Source organism: Eptatretus burgeri, chromosome 7 (genome assembly GCF_056783735.1).
Source record: "Eptatretus burgeri isolate ZD-2024b chromosome 7, Ebu_testis_v1, whole genome shotgun sequence".
NCBI classification, from domain to species: Eukaryota; Metazoa; Chordata; class Myxini; order Myxiniformes; family Myxinidae; genus Eptatretus; species Eptatretus burgeri.
In genome coordinates this window covers 58,382,576-58,404,403 of record NC_140967.1, presented here as the reverse complement: position 1 = coordinate 58,404,403, position 21,828 = coordinate 58,382,576, and the positions used below count along the sequence as shown (strand labels likewise).

General features: G+C 44.2%; 1 protein-coding gene across 2 annotated transcripts in view; it reads right to left on the bottom strand.

The window, feature by feature from the left end:
• Nucleotides 1-21,828, bottom strand: part of LOC147023335 (copine-2-like) — a 76,714-nt gene that overhangs the window by 43,810 nt on the left and 11,076 nt on the right. For both annotated transcript variants that reach the window (XM_085888612.1, XM_085888614.1), the window contains exons 2-8: nt 21,119-21,301; nt 12,152-12,331; nt 10,533-10,607; nt 9,256-9,327; nt 8,062-8,145; nt 7,505-7,594; nt 7,128-7,226 (exon numbers count right to left, since the gene is read on the bottom strand). In XM_085888612.1, coding sequence (XP_085744738.1) covers nt 7,128-7,226; nt 7,505-7,594; nt 8,062-8,145; nt 9,256-9,327; nt 10,533-10,607; nt 12,152-12,331; nt 21,119-21,298 — 780 coding nt within the window. In that variant the 5' untranslated portion in view covers nt 21,299-21,301. The remainder of the gene's footprint in view (nt 1-7,127; nt 7,227-7,504; nt 7,595-8,061; nt 8,146-9,255; nt 9,328-10,532; nt 10,608-12,151; nt 12,332-21,118; nt 21,302-21,828) is intronic.

The window sequence follows — 21,828 nt, the reverse complement described above, 5'->3', positions numbered from 1 at the left end:
TATGTTTAGTATGTTGTATATTTGGTATATGCCTGGTGTCGGCTTAATGGTTAGGGTGGCTGGCTTGGTATCCTAGGGTCCCAAGTTCAAATCCCACTCAGACGTTGAATTAATATCAGGTGGGGTTGACAGCCTGCCATTATGACTCAGCTTGTCATCTTCCCGAAGTCGGAAAAGTAAGTACCAGCTTGCTGGGATTATTGAGCCATTCAAGTATCCTGTGTCGGAGCGGTGACCAGTCCAGGATTGCGCCCAATAGCCCAGGAGACTGCTTCGGCAGCACCGATGCTATGTACGGAGTGTGGCCCCCATGGATGGAATGGATGTTTGGTACACGTGGTGTGTCATATGTGTTGGATTTATTTTCTTCTGTAGCAGTGGCAGTTCAAGAAGCAGTTTTGGTGCACAAACCATTGTTTTGTCTTCTTATTTCACTCACATTTTGATGCCTTTTTCAAAGAAACAACAAAAAACAACATTTTTCGGGATATCAAATACCAAGATGTACATATATGTACTGTGCCATATTTCCAACGTTATCCATATTTGTTTGTGCCCTGTATTGTATCCACAATAATAACACCAATGTTTATTTATAGTCGGGCCAATTTATGACAAACAACCACCAAACCCACAACAAATTGCAACAAAAGATTTCTCAGTGGTTTTCATTCCTACTGGATATACTGATCAACAGAAAAAAAAAGTCTACCAAAATCTGACATCCGGAAATGGGTTAAAACAGTCATTTTCAAGATGGCCGCCACCGGGCTTTGAAATAACTAAAACAGCTATAACTTCTTCAATAATTGTTGGTTCTGGTCCATGGTTTTAATGGATCAGCAATCCACTTGTGTCAATAAAATTTAGATCTGATCAGTATTTAACATGAAATCCAAGATGGCGGCAAAATTCAAGAGTGCAAAAATCAATAAATTTTCCATCTGAACCAAAATCACTTAACACCTGATGCCACTGAAACATCTCTTGAAAGTCTTGAAGAATCAGCTGCAATTGTGAAGATCACTGATGAACTTGAAAAATAGAAATCTGAACTTGCTGCACAATCCAAAACGAGTAAGCTGTGGCTGGGTTATCAGAAAATGCTCCATACTGCTCGGGCAATGATCAAGGCAGATCGCACTGGGTCTTGGAAGGATCACTTGCAAGCTGTTGCTGATGCCCTGCCAATATTTGCAGCAGCAATATAAACACTACAGCTACCAGAAATCCGCTTATCTCTACGTACAAGAAATGAGTGAACTGGAGAGCAAACACCCAGATGTGTATGAGAAGTTTCAAAATGGCTTCCATGTGATCCGGCGAACAAACCAGTTTTGGGCAGGCCTCAACTGTGATCTAGTAATCGCACAAACACATGAGATTACTAAAGAGCACCGGTGGCTTGACTCATGGCAGTAAGATGAGAAAGGAACACCTAACATTGTGGACAATGTCAGCCCCATAACATCTGAGGTCAACGTCGCCATGCAGGACTTCAATGATCTCACATGCGCAACAAGAGAACAGCATAAAGAAGCAACTGGTGCCAGAATTGAAAGACATTCATTCGACCTCTTGAAGATAAGCACAAAGCTGAATGCATTTTCACCTTTCTCCTCTGATCCTACATTGAGAAATATCATAAATGGTATCGTGGCAAGCGAAGACATCAACGTGCATGAATATGAAGCTGTTGGGAACAAAATCATCGAGAAAATTGGACAACCTGTGTTTTCCTTCTCCATCAAGAGGACAGAGAAAGCAAAGACCCTGGGAAATTCTAATGCTCTCCAGGTTGCTCCTCACAGAACCATCGACTCCAGTGTGCTATTCCAGCGATTCCTGGTGGTATCCCAGATAGGTGATTTGTCACTTGAGGACATGATGAGTTTTGAGCTCAGTCCATACCCTCCATCCCTCTTTGAGGACAACAAGATCTTGAGGAAGGCCGACAAACCTCAACTCGCTCAAGCCGTCAATGACCACTGTACCAAGGCATGGCATGTGAAGGAGTACCTGGCACCACACCTTCAGCACACCATAAGACTGAAAGGTATGTTCTTGATGGTGGATCCTTGCTGCACAAGCTCAAGTGGAAGAAGGGAGATACATATGGCAAAATAGCCAGAGCATATGCGCACTTCACAACAAAACACTATGGGACAGCAACTGTTGTTTTTGATGGCTATGGTGCAGGCCCTTCGATAAAGGATACCACTCAGCAGAGACGGGGACAAGCCAACAGCTATCCGATTGTGAACTTCACCGGAGAAACTGAATTTGACGGAAAGAGAGATGAATTCCTATCTGTCGGCAGTAACAAGCAACAGCTGATCATCTTAATAGGTGATCAGCTGAAGAAAGTGGGCTGCACAGTTATTCACGCAGAAGGGGACGCTGATGTGGACATTGCCAAGACAGCCGTAAACAGCACAATTCTGCATCCCACCACACTAATCGGAGAGGACACAGATTTGTTGATGTTTTTACTCCATTACTGTATACCAGATGGAAAACCACTATATTTCAGATCAGACAACCAGTCAAGAAGCAATCTGAAAGTATATCACATCAATTGGATGAAGCATCTTCTTGGGAATAAGTTTTGCACTCAACTATGATTCCTCCACGCCTTCACAGGATGTGATTCAACATCTTGTGTGTATGGAATTGGGAAAAAAAATCAGGCTTTCAGAAACTCGTGGAAGATGATCAAGGCCTCCAGTTGTGTGCAGATACATTCACTTCGAGAGGCGTCAGCCACGCTGAAATAAAGAAACTTGGCAGCCAAGCGATGGCCGTTATATTTGGTGGGGAGAGCACAAGTTCTCTGGCAGCCATGCGTTACAAGATATTCACAAAGAAGGTCGCTGCTGCTAAGTCTTTCGTTACACCTGAACGTCTTCCCCCAAACGGAATCTGCCACCAAGTTTCATTGTCTCCGAGTGTACTACCAGGTCATGGTTTGGATGGGGATGGAGGGTGACCTCGATCCTTGGGACTGGGGCTGGGGACTTGAAGACAATCGATTTGTACCTATCATGACTGCCATGAATGCTGCACCAGACACTCTTCTGAAGATGATACACTGCAACTGCACCACAGCTGTACGTCTGCATGTGGATCATGCCAAGTGACGTTTTGTGACAATCCACTGAATCAAGCCTCTGAGGAACCAGAGGACAGTGATGAAGACTGAAATTGTAACCTAAACTGCCATTATGTAATGTTCACAAATAAATGTTTCAGTAGCATCAGGTGTTCAGTGATTTTGGTTCAGATGGAAAATTTATTGATTTTTGCACTCTTCGATTTTGCCGCCATCTTGGATTTCATGTTAAATACTGATCAGATCTAAAAGTTATTGACACCAGTGGATTGCTAATCCATTAAAACCATGGACCAGAACCAACAATTATTGAAGAAGTTATAGCTGTTTTAGTTATTTCAAAGCCCGGTGGCGGCTATCTTGAAAATGACTGTTTTAACCCATTTCCGGATGTCAGATTTTGGTAGACTTTTTTTTTTTTCTGTTGATCAGTATATCCATTAGGAATGAAAACCACTGAAAAACCTTTTGTTGCAATTTGTTGTGGGTCAGGTGGAATTTTGACCCGACGATTAATACAAGGTGCTTTGTTCCATTCCATTTCAGAGTGCATATTCTCAGCGGGATTCAGTTGCGACGTTGTTCCGCCTCTTATACCATTGCTGAAGGTGCATATTACCCGTGCCACTGATACAGTGGCCCTGTAAATGAGCGAGGACAGCACCTTTGGAATACGGCCCGGCACACAACGGGACTCATTTCTCAATCCGAATCTCAACATCCATTTCCGATGACAAACAACGGAAAGGCCGTACAGTTGAGCAAAAATAATACAATTCTCACAAATAGCTTCAAATGTTCACAACCCACTCATCAGGTACTTGGAGCAGTAAAAAACTAATTAACACCCACACCCCAGGTGTATTGAGCACGCCATTATCACTGACAAAGTAAAGCACTGTGGAAAACAAACAAACCCATAACTGAGGCAATCCCAAGCACACAAGGGCCTCTTTGATTATTGGTTTAAACAAACGACTACATGTTGTAAAAAAAAAAAAAAAAAAGCTTTTTACTTGAGATATTATTGGAGAGTAATCATAGAAACAAGGAACTCTGTTAAAAACAGAGGTAGAGATGAGGAGTGGCCTGGCAGGGGAGCTGAGATGTATGCACACTTGGGACACTTGAGTTGTCGAGCCTGGGCTCCAATTTCAACACGCACCCCACACACACACACACACACACACACACACACACACACACACACACACACACACACACACACACACACACACACACACACACACACACACACACACACAAAAAACCTGAATTTTTTTTATTTTTAACTCTGTTACGATGACATGCACTATTTGGGTTTTTTCTTCGTGCATCGCCAGCTCCCACACAGTTTGCACCTCACCCTCGCAGCCTAATGGCCTGCACAGTGAGTCAGTCACGAGAACGCATGCTGACCGAGAAAAAGCTGTGAATATTCTCTCTTTACTTCTTTCACACCTAACTATTAACTAGGGCTGGCAGGATAGCCTAGAGGTATATGCACACTCATCTCTGCTTGGCTTTGAATCTAGACAAACACACACGCAAGCACAGGATTGTAAAACACCATCTCCCACTGTGCAAGCGGACGGTCTAACAGCAGCAGCATGGAAAAGCAGAGCCACAGGTAGAGTAAGGAGACAAAGAATTGTGGACATGCATGTGACGGTGGAGCGAAGGAGCTCCTACATGGAAAAGAGAGAACGTGTGTTAGTGAAGCCATCATACAGCAGGAAGCTAAAAGTCTGTATGATGGCTTTAAAAAAGGAGCGCGAGAGTTCCGTTTCCACTGCCATGGCTAAAGTGACCTTTACTGCAAGCCGTGGCTGGTTTGATAGGTTTGTGTGTGTGCACGGGCCGGATGGCCTAGAGGTATGCACCGTTAAGCCGGGTGTCCCGTCTGCGAGCATTAGTTGATGGATGTTAATGATCCTCACGGTGTCTTACACAAAGATTAGGAGGGTCATCCCCAGCACCCTTAACAGATTACAAATCCCTGCCTGAACTACGAGGAGCAAGCCTTCCATCCTCCTTCATCTGATCATAACTCACTCTCACTCTCTCCCCACTTTCTCTACCACCACCACAGTGTATTGTACACAGTATTTTGATCTAAGTATTGTACACGTTTTGATCCAAGTCACAGTTTTCCAGAACACATCCGAGACATAAATCGAGGTATACCTGTACCAGCTTGCTGGGATGATTGAGCCATTTGAGTATCCTGCTTTGGAGTGGTGACCCATCCAGGATCATGCCCAATAGCCCAGGAGACTACTTTGACAGCATCGACTCTCTGTGCAGAGTGTGGTCCCAATGGATTTGGATTTTGGATCGAGGTTCAACTAAGTAGGTTAGAGGAGGAATTTATAATTTGTTTACGGTGCTGTGATAGCTCGCCGACTCTTTGTGAAGCACACCGTGGCATCTTTAAAATCCATCCGAGGGCCGGCACACACACACTGATGAATCTCCCTGCCTGTGAAACATCAGGATGGCAGTTTATAGCTGGGTCGAGATTCGAACTCTGGATGGACAGCTTAGAGACAAGCGTGTGTACCTCTCGGCTATCCTGCCAGCCCTAATTAAGATATGTGTAAAAGAAGAAAGAATATTCACAGCTTTTGTGAGGTCAGCATGCATACTCATGACTGACTTACTGTATGGGCCAGTCAGCTGCGAGTGTGAGGATGAGGTGCAAAGTGTGTGGGAGTCGGCAATGCATGAAGATAAAACCCATATATTGTGCATGTCATCATAAAAGAGTTTTTTTTTTTTTTAAATCATTTTTCAGGCTTATTGTGTGCAGGTGTGTGTCCTTGACGCCACATTTTTACCATTTGAGCTTTTGTCATCAAATTCTTCAACAAACCTTTATTCTGAGAATATGATGAAGACCAATTGTCCCCTGTCCCTCTGACAAGGTTGGAGATGACATATTAAAATGAATTCCATCCGACCGGCCGATCATCCGTCCATGACCAATCATCTATCTGTCCATGTACTTTTGTGTACGTGATATTTCAGATTATTATCAACATAATTCAGCCAATCACAGCCGTGATCTAATGAGGTTGAGATAATGCCATGAGGAAGAGATATCGGCATTATGAAAGCTAAATGTTCAACGGTTATTCAAATATTGCGAACACAAAAGTACATGGACGGATGATTGGTCGGTCGGACAGAGCTCGTTTTAATGTCCCCCATCTCTGACCCTGGCGGAGGGCGGGTGACAAATAGGCCTTATCAGGCCATCCGCTGCTGCGTCAGCAAGAGATGGCTAGCTTTTTAATCACTTCCGTGTTTCTTTACTTGTTTAGCATTGGGCTTCAGTGCACTTGTGTGTCCAGGCCATAACGTTTTCACCATTTGAGGATTTGTCATCAAATTTTCAACAAACCATTATTATGAGAATGTAAAGAACACTGATTAATTAAATTTAACATTTAATTTTTTTTAGATGTTCTTTTGGTCAAGTTTACTTCGAGTGCAAAGCGGACATGGACGGGCTTTAGATTTTGAGTTTTCTAGTTGTTGTTGGCCGCTTCTGCCAGAACCCCTCCACCCTGTTGTTAGTCCATCAACCAGCCTTCATTATCAGTCCTGCTCTTCCATGAGCCTTGACATCTACATACTCTTTGTTCGGATCAAATTTTAACCTGTGTTGATCAATCGTATTTACTGATGAACTCCCCCTCCCCCACCCCCACTCCCCACACCTTCCTCTATTCTGTTATATGTGCAAAGTATGAGCCATCTCATTGCCTTGATTTGTGAAAAAAAAATTCTCATATTTTTCTTGTCTAGCACTTTGTGATGGAGTCCAATAAATGTCACTCTCCAAGAAACATATTTGGCACATAAGAAACTAAAGGTATTGTCCTAGCTGCAAGACCAAGTCTCCAAACAAAACATTTCACCTTCCCCAATTTTGCCATGTATCACAACCCCACTTCCCCCATCTCTGCCCCTTTCCCCCAAACCCCCTCTGAAATGATTGACGACTCACTGTTCTGCCATCCTTTGCTTCCTCCAGCTCAATGAAACTCGTCTCGAACTCCCCAATGAGATCTGGTACAGAATTGCGGTTCCAATCGTAACAAATCACCTGCAAGCAAAACCGAATATAAATGGTCATAAAAGGTTTCTGTACAATTAATCAATAAGCAGGGATACAAACAGGCACACAATCAGCAGGTTTAGTAACAAAATACTTGGAGAGCGGCTATTTATAACAATCGTACAAAATCCAAGGCAAAATGTGCGAATTATTTGCCTTTCATGATGGTAATAAGAAGTGCAAAAGGCAGAGTTAAGAGCAAGCCAGGTCACTGCCAGTGGTCCCCATCAGTGAAGGTTTGCGTTAAAGATGATGTGCAAACATACCTTGATCTTTTTCTCAAAATCTCCTTCACACAGTGACTGCATGTACACCGTGAAAGGCTGCCACGTTGGGTTCAGTGTTTTCTTTATAACCTTAAAACAAAAAATGCAGTGTCTCATCATAGCTTATTTTATGAAGATGCGTTTCCTACAAAACAAACTCAGAAAAGGAGACATCTAAGCATCACATATGCAAAATGCAAGTCTTCCCATACATTACTCTTCCTTCCTAACTTGTACTCCATTTAATCTCCCCCAACCCTCCTCCTCCCCAATTCCCCTAACACTTTCCTCTCTCCCTTGTACTATCCCCTTATCTTTGATTCCCACCCCCCAGTTCACCCCTTTCTCCATTTAGCATTCAATATGTCAATTATACTAAATCTAGATTTTTTTCCCCTGAAAGATGCACGACATACTCTTCAATCCCTGACAACTGCTCGGATACAACTCATTCACCCTGCAAAGCTTTGAGAATAAAAATCAATATGGACGTTTGTGAAAGAAACCACAGCATGAAACAACAAATAATGTTCAAACCACTTACACCACTCACCAACCTCGGTGCGGTGAATCAACACCCAGTTGTTAGTGTTGTTCTGTTTCAGAAACTCCAGGTAAGGATCAGACTTTCCAAAAAAATCCTACAGGGAATAATCAACAAGAAAGAACAAAACAAAACATTAAACCCTCCCAGTGAATGTATTCCCAAACAGATCAACTCGGTACTCATTCCATCCATGGCATACGGCGGCAACAAAACCGCTCATGACTTGCGTACAAAATTATTCATTGCTGCCCAGCCACGGCAGCAAGTGTGGGGGCAGGAGCAAAACCTCATCTAACAGACCGATCATCGAGCCTCGTCAATGAATCAGTATGTAGCAATCGCTATTCGGAATCGAAAGAAAATTGTGATGCATCGTCATACTTAAACCAAGTTGGTCCTAACACAATATCATGCATCTGCAGGTGCAGTTGGACTGCAGCTCGAGATTAAAAAAAAACGTTGCAGTCCAAAGGGAAGCTAGTTTTAATGATGCCGAAACAACAATGTAAAACCAGGTGTTTGCTTTGGGTCATAAATATTTCAGGTGAAGATTGTTTTTTGCTTTGCAAACAAGCTGCTGCATGGCGTTGAACAAACAAACAAATAAATAAACTCAACAGCATCTGAAAATGCAAAGTCAGTCCACTTTGTATTCGGAATACTTATTCTTCCATACGCTGAATGGTACCTTTTGACCAAATTCTTAATTTATATTGTCCGTATTCTCATAATAAAGCTTTATTGAAAATTTACTAACAAGACCTCATATTATAATTAAAATTTCAGGTTAAGTGGATGAAAACTGACGATTTGTAACACTGACCTTTGACCTTTTGACCTAATTATTCATTAGTCTTCTCCATATTACTCAAATGGTAAAAAAAATTACAGCCCGGATAGACACACACACAGAAGTGATTTCAAAACTCCGTCTCCCGCTAAGCGGGGGACGGGCTAATAAAGTAAAATACAGGTCGTCGCAAAAACAAATCGTCAAACAGTTACACATGAATGTGTAATCCATCGACGACTACCTTAATGCTGAAAACGTAATAACTAAAGTAAAAGAACCATCCCGTGTAATTTGCCGACCTTTTTGCATGGTCAAATACTTCAATGGGTTTGCAATTCATTCTAAATCACTGTAGTTTACGTGATAAACCTGAAAAATGGGAAACCTGCTACAACTAGCCTAGAATCTCACCTTCTTGTCCAACTTTCTGCCAGACATGTGAAGCGTCACAATCCTGTTGTCCGAGATCTCAAATGCAGTGACCTATCGGCAATAAAAAAAAAAAACACAGAAGTCAGTAAATCGCCAACGCTCAATAAAAGCCATTACAACCGACAGTACGAGTGCATAGATGTACGAGGAGGATATACAAGGAACCTCAACACGGGAAGCAGAAGTTTGGCTGATGGGGCCTGCACTCCATCAATGCCATATTCATTCAATCCTTCAGTTTATCCACTTAACCTCACTGGGGTCGAGGGAGAGGAAGAGTAAGGAGAACGCTGGACGTCACCAGGGTGCTTTTATTTAATTTTCTCTTTCTTGGAAAGGGAGAGGGGGGGTGGGTGGGTAAGAGTGAAGATGATTGTCAGGTGAGGAATGAATAAAGACCGACAGCACACTCACCGACTGATGAGACTTCACACAGACATCACAATTACTCCATATTATCTGCATCCTTGCTTCACGTTCACCAAGTTCATAAGGTTAAAGAAAACGTTTATCCTGTACAGCACCCTGACAAATCTAGTGCTGATGTTTACATACTGTACATACATTGTTGGAACTATATATATATATATATCCCTCTCCTTCTTCCCCTCCGCCCCTTCCAGGGTAGACTTCAGCTACTACATTCCAATCCTGCCAATGTCCATTTACCACTCTATGACCAATATGTCCCATGTTAAGTACCTCAAATATGAAGAAAAAAAACTTCTGTTCACTTAAAAGCTTTTTCAACGGAAACACACCACTCCCGAAGGGAGTTGTCAGGAAGGCGGGGAGGGGGAGTCAAGTGTATGTGCATGCGCACACCGTGCGGATGGCAGTGTGTTAAAATTCTTCTTTAAGGACCACTATTATTCCCACGTTTTTGTGGGGTTGGCCAGGGGAAGCTTGGCCCAAGTCTTCCATGGAACTGGCTGGCCAGGCCTGACGTTTGACGAAGGTTAGGGCAGGAATTTGGAATTTGGCCATGATGCCAACGATAACTCAACTACTCTACGCGAAGGATACGATGGGATCTTAAACGTCCACCAATGCCAGCAGATAGAATGCCCAGTTTAACGTCCATCCGATGGATGGCACACACATTGATGAATCACCCTGCCTGTGAAACACAAGGATGACAGTTTATAGCTGGGTTGAGATTCCAGACAGCTTCGAGGCGAGTGTTCAGCTATGTTTGTGTGAAAACGTTCGTGCATCTGCATTCTGCAAAGCTGGAGAAGTTGGCGACACATTACCGTGATGGTTCCCTGGCCCGCTGGCTTCCCGTTCGCCTTCATCAATGGCTTGGTCATCGTCTGATTAGAAACCACCTAGAGATAAAAGCCAACAAAACACCTTATGAATACACGGCATCGTAGTTTGATCATCCTCCTGATATCATTTATCTTTATAGATTAGTTAATTTAAATGATGAAAATAAAGTTACATGGCCAGGTAAAGTTAATTTTAATATTCATATACATCCCTGTTTAGTTGGTCTTGACTATTCCAGCCAAGCAAACCTCCAACGACCATTTCTGAGCACAATTCATGTGCTTTTTATTTATTTTTATCCCTCTCTTTTGTTCTCTTTCCAATTTTTGATTATATTTGTTGAAACAGCATTATGCTTGTTGATCGTCATTCAGATATTTTCAAATCAGAATAGATCCTGCTTTCTATTCTATTTGAAAATGTCTGGCCAGACCAATGAGAGACTTATTGATTTGGCTTCACTGCATTTGAGAAACGCCATCAAGTTCTAAGGAATATTGTACACATAGTGCATTGTTTATATGTTTCTGAAAATTTGTTTTGGGAATAATTGAAATATGACTTTTACAGTCAGGCAGAGGGTTTTCAAGTGTTGCAGAAAATTAATGAAAACATTCAACCTTTCCAATTAAAAAACAAAAATGCAATCGTAATTCAACAAAATATTACACGATGTTTGGGTACCTCGTAATATTTCAGATGCCAGGCCTATAAATAGTGGTAGATAAGGTTGTGGGTTGTTGATAAGGGCACTGGACTACCATTCCAGAGAGTTTTTTTTTGTTTTTTTAAACAGGATCTAAGGCTCATATTGGAGCTGGCAGACACGTGGGCATATAGACGATTACACGATACACGACAGGACTGTTAAATCACACAAGCACAGCCACTGAGCTTGGGGGTTAATAAGAACAGAGACAGTAGAGGGTGCAACACCAGAAAGGACGCAGTAGAAGACAGGAGACCACCAACCTATCTGCGAGCCGGTTTCCTTTAAGGTAAGCTGGGCCTAATCGGAAGGATGCAAGGGTCTGTATTACAGCAAGCCAGCATACGTTTAGTTGTCTTTCTGTGCCCTGTACCAACAGTCATGTCTCTGGTGATGATAATTTGCCATTCTCCTGTGGTACCAAGTCAAGTAGACAATATTATTGGCCAGCGTTTCCCACTCGCGTCAACACATTTCCATTCCTTTAGTTCTGACCCTTCAGTTTAATAATCGAGATCCCCTTTCACTCGTCTTCACTGACAGTTTATGACTTTTTCAGCAAGAATCATGGGGAAATTTTTATCGGACCTTTCGGACCAGCCACCAGTTTTCAAACTGTTTGAGGCCGCCGTTGTCAAATGGTGTATGTCGGGGTTAAGGGGAAAATCTTGTACCCATGAAGTAACATGACACAATTGTTAATTAACCAGCAAGATAACTCAACTGCAACAAGCTCTTTAGCTACATTGAAGGATAAATTGAAGGATGTTAATGAGTATCTTTATTGTGAGGGTAGTCCAGTGCCCTCACCATTTATAAAATTGGCGGAGTACAGCTCGGCTGCATATACCGCCTCAACCAGTGAGAAGAGACTCGGAAACATAAACTTACCTGTCCTAAGGTGGTAGTAAATGACCCCAAGAAATCATGTTTGGAAAGGTCATGTGCAGAAGAATCCTCATCATACAGAGAGAATGTAACCTTCTGCACTTCCTCAAAGTGGTAGTCCATCATGATGGTTCGAGAAAAGTGTGGATTTAGGTCATCCTTTATCGTCTCCGTCCGACTGATCTGGAAAACGGATAAGATAGAAAATAACATTTACCTTAAACAACACCAACAAAGCGAAAACATGATTATATATATATATATATATATATATATATATTTGATAGAAAGTCTACACCCCCTTTCAAATTTTTCACCTTTTGTTACCTTATAGCCTGGAATTAAATCGAATTAAATCACACTTTTTCCACCTTTATTTACAGGTCATAACCCACAACTTCCAAGTGAAAAACAAATTACAGAAAATTAATTAAAAATACAAAACGAGAATATCTTGGATGGATAAGTGTCCACCCCCACCCCCCTTATAATAGCAATTGTAAATTAGCTCAGTTGTAACCAATCACCTTCAAAATCACACACCAAGTTCATTGGCCTCCACCTGTGTTAACTGGTGGTCAGGTCAGGTATGGGAGCATGTGCCAGAACAGCGCGTCGCTGCGTCCACTTTCCGCCGGTACTCCAGGGGCCTCCGTCTGGCCATCCCCCAGGCAGATGCCAGGCCCATCCCCATCTCCTTGAGATGATGGTCAACCTGCTGCAACCATGAGGCACGTGGTCGGCCCACTGGCCTCCTCCACTCATGAGACTCCCTCGCTGAGAGAATCTGGTGAGCAGGATCAGCGTCAGGAAAACGAGCCACATGTCCATACAGCCGCAGCTGACGCTCACGGACTATGCAGGTAACAAATCTCATCCGAGTCTCTCTCAGCAACCGCTCGTTGGACACAAAATCCGACCAGCGATAGCCAAGGATTCTCCGAAGAGACCTGGTACCAAAGGAATTAAGTCTCCGTCTCAGATCCTTGGTCAAAGTCCAAGTCTCGCACCCATAGAGCAAGACTGGAAGTACCAAGGACCTGAAGACTCGGACTTTCGTCCTCCCGCACAGGTACCGGCAGCGCCACACCCCATGATCCAGTGAATCCATGACTCCCCAGGCCCGACCCAGACGTCTATTGACCTCCGGCTCACAACCTGCGGAGACATGAATATCACTGCCAAGGTAAGTGAATCTATCCACGACCTCAACATCCTCACCACAAACAGACACAGACAGGACAGCAGCATCCAAGATGTCACCGAAAGCCTGGATCTTTGTTTTGACCCAAGAAATCCGTAATCCCAACGGCTCCGACTCCTCATTCAGCACCTCGAGGGCCCCCAATAGGATGTCTAAAGTCTCCGCAAAGATGACTGCATCATCTGCAAAATCAAGGTCCGAGATCTTGACATTGCCAAACGATGCACCGCAACTTGATCTCTCCGACATCCTCCCAAAAATCCAGTCCATACAAGTGCTGAAAAGTGTGGGGGCAAGTACACATCCCTGACGAACTCCAGTAACAACTGGAAATAAGTCAGAGGCGGTACCACCACACTTCACAGCACTCTCAGTACCAGAGTAGAGTTCAGACATCAGATCGATCAGTTTTGGTGGCACCCCACGAAGACCAAGAATCCTCCAGAGGACATCCCGATTCACTGAATCGAACGCTTTACAGAGATCAACATAGGCTGCAAGCAGCCCCTGCCGAAACTCTCGTCTGCGTTCAGTGAGGACACGAAGAGCAAGGATACGGTCAATCGTTGACCTCTTTGGTGTAAAGCCTGACTGCTCTGGACGCTGGTGCTCAAGCAGATGGTGGCGAACCCTATCAAGAATTATCCGAGCAAAGACCTTGCCCGGCACTGAGAGCAGCGTCACCCCTCGGTAGTTGTTGCAGTCTTGGCGATCACCCTTCCCTTTCCAGAGAGGGACAACAAGGCCCCTCTTCCAGTCAGTTGGGATGATGCCTGTGTTCCAGGCAGAGCACAAAACTGCATGCAACGACGCGAGTGCAGCATTTCCACCAGCCTTGAGAAGTTCAGCATGGATGCCACAGATCCCTGGAGCTTTGCCCCGTTTCAACTGGTTCACCGCAGCCCGTGTTTCCACAAGCGATGGTGGACCACAGTTGATTCGAGGGTCAGCAACAGGGATTGTAACACCCTTGACGTCCAACTCGACAGCTGGGGGATCAGCCTGGTACAACCGCTCAAAGTAACCGGCCCAGCGGGCCTTCACTTCAGACTCCTCTGTCAAGAGCCTACCACTCTCTGCTCGAACTGCAGTGCTCCGAGGGATGGGCTTGGATGAACGTAATGCGCGAATTCCCCTGTAAGCGGGACGAGAATCACCTGTCCACAGGTGATGCTCTACCCCCTCACAGATTCCTCGCACATAGGCCTCCTTGTCCACCCTCAGTGCACGTACAGTTTTACGCCTCAGCTCCCTGAACAGCTCAGCTCTGCCATTCAGCCTGGCCCTGCGACTCTGGTCAATGGTATCCAGTGTCCCTTGAGAGACAAAATTCTTCTTTGCCCTGCGGTGAACTCCAAGGCATCCACCGGCAACATCAAGGACGGTGGTCTTGAAGGTGCTCCACAACTCTTCAGGACCCCCCAAAGCACCCAGACCCCCAAGTGTCCACTCAGCCTGTTCGCAAACTCCTCAGCTACTCTCTCATCCCTGAGCTTGGCAACATCCAGCCTAGGCTGGGATGGTACCATTCTCCAGGATTTAAGGTGCAGCTTTAGAGTTGCTACAACAAGCCTGTGGTCAGTATTGAGGAACTGAGCACTCCGGTAGACCCTGCAGTTCTGGATCATCCTCCAACGACCGTCAATGAGGACATGGTCAATCTCCTTTGCCACACCGCCAGCGTTGGAATACCAAGTCCAGCGATGAGCTTGCGGGCGCTGAAACCATGAACCAGCCACCCTAAGTCCATGACTTCTTGCAAAGTCAAGGAACTTAGTGCTATTCTGGTTCATAGTTCCTGACCCATGGGGACCAACACACACCTCATAACCATCCCTATCAGTTCCAGTCGATGCATTGAAATCCCCCAAGACTAGAAGTGTATCTCGTCTGGGGCACTGATCAACCACAGACTCGAGTGTGGCGTAGAATGCATCCTTCACGGTAAGATCACTCGCCTCAGTCGGAGCATAAATAGAGACCAGGGAAATGACACCTAAGGAGTGACGAATCCTTAATCTCATAATACGCTCGTTGACCGGTGTTACCTCAATTATCATTGGGGTCAGCTTATTGGACACAGCTACAGCAACTCCTTGGGTATGGTAACCATCAGAGCGACCAGACCAATAGTAGGTGTAACCACCCACCATTATCTCGCCGCAATCCGGTCTCCGAACCTCAGAGAGAGCTGCAATCCCGATGTCCAAACGCTTGAGCTCAGATGATAACAGAGACAGGTGATCATCCTCTCTTAGGGATAGGACATTCCAGGCACCCACCCGAAGGGACCGCCTCAGGTTAACCCAAGGAGACCGCCGTCTGGTGGACGACACCTCAGCACCACTCCGACACACTCTCCCGCAATCTGACCCAGGGATGTTACCCCGTGGTTTCCCTCCTATCAAAGATTGGGGGTCCCGAAGGCTTTGCCCCAATCCCATCATCCGGTGAGCTGCCCTGCGAAGGGAAGCTGCACAGGAGGTACTCCCACGGAGTGGGTTTTCAGATTTTTTTGCGTTTTTGCGTTTTGCGGAATGAAGCGTTTTACGGTGGCTGGAGTGCAAATCCTGCCACCAACCTCCTAATAAGAAGTAACCCAACTGCAGGAGGACGTCCGCAGACACAGTTGGGCACTAGTTGGGCACACCACCTAACTGGTGGTGATTCTGATTATTTCAGAGTAAAATCATCTGTTCCTGGAGGTATCCTCTGCTGGGTAGTGCATTTCACAGGTTAGATTAAACCATGAGCATCAACAAGCTTTCAAAAGACCTCCAGGATAAAGTTGTGGAAAGGAACAGATCAGGGGATGGATATAAAAAAATATTTCAAAGGCCTTGACTATCCCTTGGAGCACTGTCAAGACGATCAAAAAGTGGAAGGTGTATGGTACCACCAAGACCCTTCCTAGATCAGGCCATCTCTCCAAACTGGATGACCAAGCAAGGAGGAGACTGATCGGAGAGGCCACCAAGAAGCCAATAGCAACTTTTGAAGAGCAACATGCCTTTATGGCAAAGAGTGGTCACTGCGTGCATGTGACAACAATATCCCAAGCACTCCACAAGTCTAGCTTGTACGGTAGGGTGGCAAGAAGGAAGCCATTACTCAAAAAAGTCCACCTTGAGTCCTGTTTGAGAAATGCAAAAAAAAACACTGGAGATTCCGAAGCCATGTGGCAAAAAGTTTTGTGGTCTGACAAAACCAAGATGGAACTTTTTGGCTTAAATGCAAAATGTTACGTTTGGCGCAAACCCAACACAGCGCATCACCCAAAGAACACTGTCCCTAATATGAAGCATGGTGGTGGCAGCATCATGTTATGGGGATGTTTCTCATCAGTAGGGACTGGGGAACGTGTCAAGATGGAAGGGAAATGGATGAAGCAAAATACAGAAAAATCAGAGAGGAAAACTTGCTGCCCTCTGCAAGAGAGCTGAAATTGGGATGGAAGTTCACTTTTCAACATGATAACGACACAAAGCACACAGCAAAAGCTACACTGGAGTGGCTAAGCAACAAAAAGATAAATGTCCTTGAGTTGCCAGTCAGAGCCCCGACCTAAATCCAATCAAAAATCTGTGACATGATTTGAAGAATGCTGTCCATCGACACTCCCCACGCAACATGACTGAGCTTGAACAGTTTTGTACAGAAGAACGGGAAAATATTGCCCAATCAAGATGTGCAAAGTTGGTAGAGACCAAACCCAACAGACTCACGTAATTGCTGTGAAAGGAGCTTCCACCAAGTATTAACTCAGGGGGGTGGACACTGATCCAACCAAGATGTAGTTTTCTATTTTTAACTACTTTTCTGAAATTTGTTGAATTTGTTTTTCACTTGGAAGTTGTGGGTTACGATGTGCAAATAAAGGTGGGAAAAGTCTGATTTAATGCAATTTAACTCCAAGCTATAAGACAACAAAAGGTGAAAATGTTGAAATTGGGTATAGACTTTCTATCGGCACTCTATACAAGTTCCTGAAAAATGCCTTGAACGTTGAGGCATTGTTTCAATGGGAAAAAGGGGGGGATAGATTTTTTTTAACACTTCAGAACTGGTCTCCTACATCTACTGCTGCTGACATCAATTCAGCGTGGGAATTCTTCCACTGAAACCTGCTTTCTCTTACATACAGATTCATCCCACCTCTTCTTCAATTATCTTACCCATCCTCCCACTTTTGGTTCTCTGAATCCTGTGGTGAGGCAGTTGCTTTAAAACAACTTGCATTCTACTCCTGGAAGGCAAATCTAACCGAAAGCAAGCTTAGGTCATTCCACAATGCTCGCAACAAGTGTGTCTACTCTCAGCAGAGCCAGAAAACACCGTCTCTCGTATGTCAAGAATAAGCTTTCAAACTTGTCTCCCTCCTCTAAAACTTGGTGGCACCTTTTCAAATCAGTGTCTGGTGTATGCTCCCCTTCCCTCACTTCAAATGTCATCACATGGAGGATGCCCAGTCGGACCCTGGCTTTGGAGGCAAACTTTGACATGCGGCTTGCCCACGAGATATCATGGCTGAGAGTGAGACCCAAGAGTTTCAATGACTGATCCTCTTTGAGACGGTTGGTGAGAAAGTAGATGGAGGATTTGCGGTATGTTCCTTTAGGAGAGAGTAAGTGAGTTTGTGGGATTTCTCAGAATTGAAAGACGTATTCCAAGTGTTTGACCAGTTTGTGATTTTGTCAAGATCTGAGGAAAGGAAAGAGGATGCTGCCTGTCTATCAGAAGGATGAGAGATGTCATGGCTAGCGAGTATCATCAGCAAAGAGAAAAAGTGGATTTTCCAGAGAGTCAGTGAGATAATTGATGAAGATTAGGAATAAGATGGGGCCCAGAACACTGTATCCCAGCCTTGACAGGATGAGGATATGAAAGGGTTTCCGTTTAGAGCCACACCTTGTCAATGACAGTGGAGGGAGTTAGTAATCCAAGAGTGGAGTTGGCCTTGGATTCCATCGGCAGACAGTTTGTAGAGTGAGGCAGGATGCCAGACTTTATCAAAAGCTCGAGATATGTCCAGAGAGATGGCCTTGATATCGTGTCTGATATTAAGGGCCTCCATCATTGTTGGGAGAATAGAAGCAGCATGTCCAAGGTAGCGTGACCAGGTCTAAATCAAAATTCATGATCTCAGATGAGGCTGTTGGAGAAAAGGAATAATTTAATGTCAACTGCAATGATGGATTCCATGACCTTGCTGATGATTGGAAGTTACCTAATTGGTCTGTAGTTAAGGGGATCCATTTTTTCACCTTTTTAATGTAATGCAGTGATATTGGCCAATTTCCAAGCAGATGGAAGATGACCTGTTGTAAATGACAGGGTGAAAAGGGCAGAGAGAGGAAGAGCAAGAGAAGCAGAGCAGGTTTTTAGTACATGCGAGCTGATGCTGTCCAGTCCAGTTGCAGAGTCAAACTTGAGAGTTGCCAGAAACTTTTCCACCTTTTCAGTTGCAAAAGACAGAATTCAGGAGCAGTTGGGTATGACTGGAAAAGGATGGGTACAGAGAGGGAGGGGTTAGGGACACTAATTTTAAGCAAACACAGAATAGAAGCATTTGGCCTTCTCACAAATGGAGTTGGCTATGGTGCCATTTGAAGTGAGGGAAGGGGAGCATGCACCAGAGATGGACTTGACAAGGCACCAACATGTTTTAGAGGAGGGAGACAAGTTTGAAAACTCATTCTTGAGATTGGACAAATGCTGTTTTTTGGCTTTCCTGAGTGTAGACACTCTTGTTGCAGACTTTGTGGAATGATCTGAGGTTGCCTTTGGTCAGATTTGCAGTTCAGGAGGAGAATGAAAGTTGTTTGAAAGTAACTGCCACACCACAGGATTCAGAGTACCAAGAGCAGGAGGATGGGTAAGATAATTGAAGACGATGTGGGATGAATCTGTGCATAAGAGAGAGCAGGTTTCTGTGGAAGAATTCGCAGGCTAAATAAATATCAGAGGTGGTGGATGAAGGAGACCAGTCCTGGTGTGAAAATGTAGAAGTTGGTCATATTTTATAAACCGCGAATACGTGTGTGTGTGTGTGTGTGTGTGTGTGTGTGTGTGTGTGTGTGTGTGTGTGTGTGTATTTCGCAAAGTGTTTGTTTGTTTGTGGATTTGTTTTTTGTTTGAGCTCTACGCATTCTTAAACCGCTGGATGTAATGAGTTGAAAAATGATGGTTGTACTTGGGGTACGCATCAGAGGATTTTAGGCGGTAAAAATGTCATTTCCAAAAGTTGGAATATTACGAGAACTGAACCACTGGATGGAATGAGATGAAACGTGTGGTTGTACTCGGGGTGTGCATTGGGGGTGGGGGACTGAGGGGTTAAAAAAAAATTAATCGTCCCAACGGGTTCAGGATGGAGGAAGAACGCAAATTCTCTCGAAGTAAATGTGTATTGTATCGTGTCACTTGTGTCAGTGAGTCTCCTCCATAACTCCAAAACCATGAAACATAGCAACCCCAAACTTTGCATGCATACTAAGAGAACTCCAAAGGAGTGCATGAATGAAAACTGGCTTTTTGCGTAAAGTTAAGCACAACTTTTGTAGCTAATTAACAGGTTAATTAAATTAAAACTAAAACAGGCTTATCCTTGGTCAGCCCACGTCCCCCTGACAGAGGTCTTAATCCACCATTTTGTTTCGGCCTAATCAATGTCGCACAGGCCTCCAGTGTACATTTGAAGACTGAACTGTATGAGGTCGAGATGTCCAGGGGTGTGTTTGGTTTTCAAGCATCCAGCTAGCGCTTATCAAGCCAGCCATTCATTATCAAGCCAGCCATTCTTTTTCAATGGTTTTGAATGGAGTGCTTGATTGAGTGCATACGCCACTTGGCGAGCGATCTACAAGAAATGTAACTGAATACACCCCCATATTCATTGCATATTTTGCATATTCATTGCATATCCCATGGCTTATTTCAATGAATTTGTCCCTCAGGAGGCAGATTTCGACACGCCACATGATAAGTTAGACGTGACCAGGCAAGTTAGAGGTTTGTCAGAATCAAAAGTGGGTTTTATTTTAATTATTTATTTTTCCCAAACATGGTCAAAAACGTTTTCTTCACCTTAAGTGACACAAATATGGTATCAGATGTGAAAAAATACCTGCTGATTAAAACGTTAACAATGATCGGTAAGTTCGGTGAAGGAGTCACGTCACCTCTCAAATGAGCGACTCACTAATTATTCAAAAATCAAAAATAGTACAATAACAAACCAACACATCGATTTTATGGTAATTTTGCTGCCCATCTAACGACATTACTCTCAAGGATCAAATAAGAGTTTGTAGGGGGGGAAAAAAAGGTTACCACCTGAACTAACTTCTCAAAATATACACCCTGAAAAAAATTCCTTTGTCAGAGGAGGGAGAGGAAGGGAGGAGGTGTGAGGGACGGGAAGGGTGGAGGAGAAGAAGGGGTGGGGTGGGAGTACGGAGGAAGGAGGCAGGGGAAGGGGTGGGGTAGGAGTCCGAAGGGAAGGTGGGTGGGAAGAGGCAGGGGATTGGGTGGGATGAGGGAGGGAAGGGGTGGAGTAGGAGTCCAGAGGGAGGTGGGGCTGAGGAGGTGGGGAGAGAAGGGGTAGGGTGGGAGGTCGGGGGTTGGAGGAGGAACTCGGCATTGCCACACCTTTGCTAGCAAATAATAAATGGAGTAATGAACTGTCCATCAGGATGGGTTATTTGTTAGGAACTACTGAAACAAACATGCAAGTCAAAATATTTGAGGATAAGTGAGGCGTCTACCTCCATCCACTTCCCACAGATTTCTGTCGAGAGTACACAGAAAGGGTCAGATAAGCTCAACACATCCATGTCAAGAAGATTCTTGCAAGAGATGGTGATCTGCACCCGACTGATGCACATTCCCACACCAGGCATTGTCGCAGACATTGGACTCGTTTCCCCAAATGCGGCACCAGCCATAATCTGCGTGACAATCACATAAAATTATCAAACGGTATCAAACTCAAGTGTCTTATAAGATGCGCATTTAAGTTTTTTACATGTTAAACAAGGTCACAAGGTTAAAGAAAATGTTTATACAGCATTCGGATATACTTGGTGCTGATGCTGAAATACTGTACTGTATAACTGTCGTTTTGAACTGGCAATGCATTGTTGGAACGATGCAAAAGTACCCCTCTCAGTCTTCCCTCCCCCCATAGTGTTCACATACTACCGCTTTTCAAAACAATCATAGAATCCACCCCCTTTCCGCACTGTAACTGCTTTCCTCGCCCTTTCCCCACATTCAACGTTTTACGTCCTCGAATTGGCAGGCATAAGCTCCACGGTCTTCACTCAAGCAGCGGCACATTGCACAACACATGCTCAGTCTCAACATTAAATATATCGTTTTTTTTTAAAAAACGAAAAATCTTCAATGAAAGCAAAACTCAAATTTGAAACAAATGAAAATCGTCATGTACGATCATAATCTTTCCTTTCTCTTT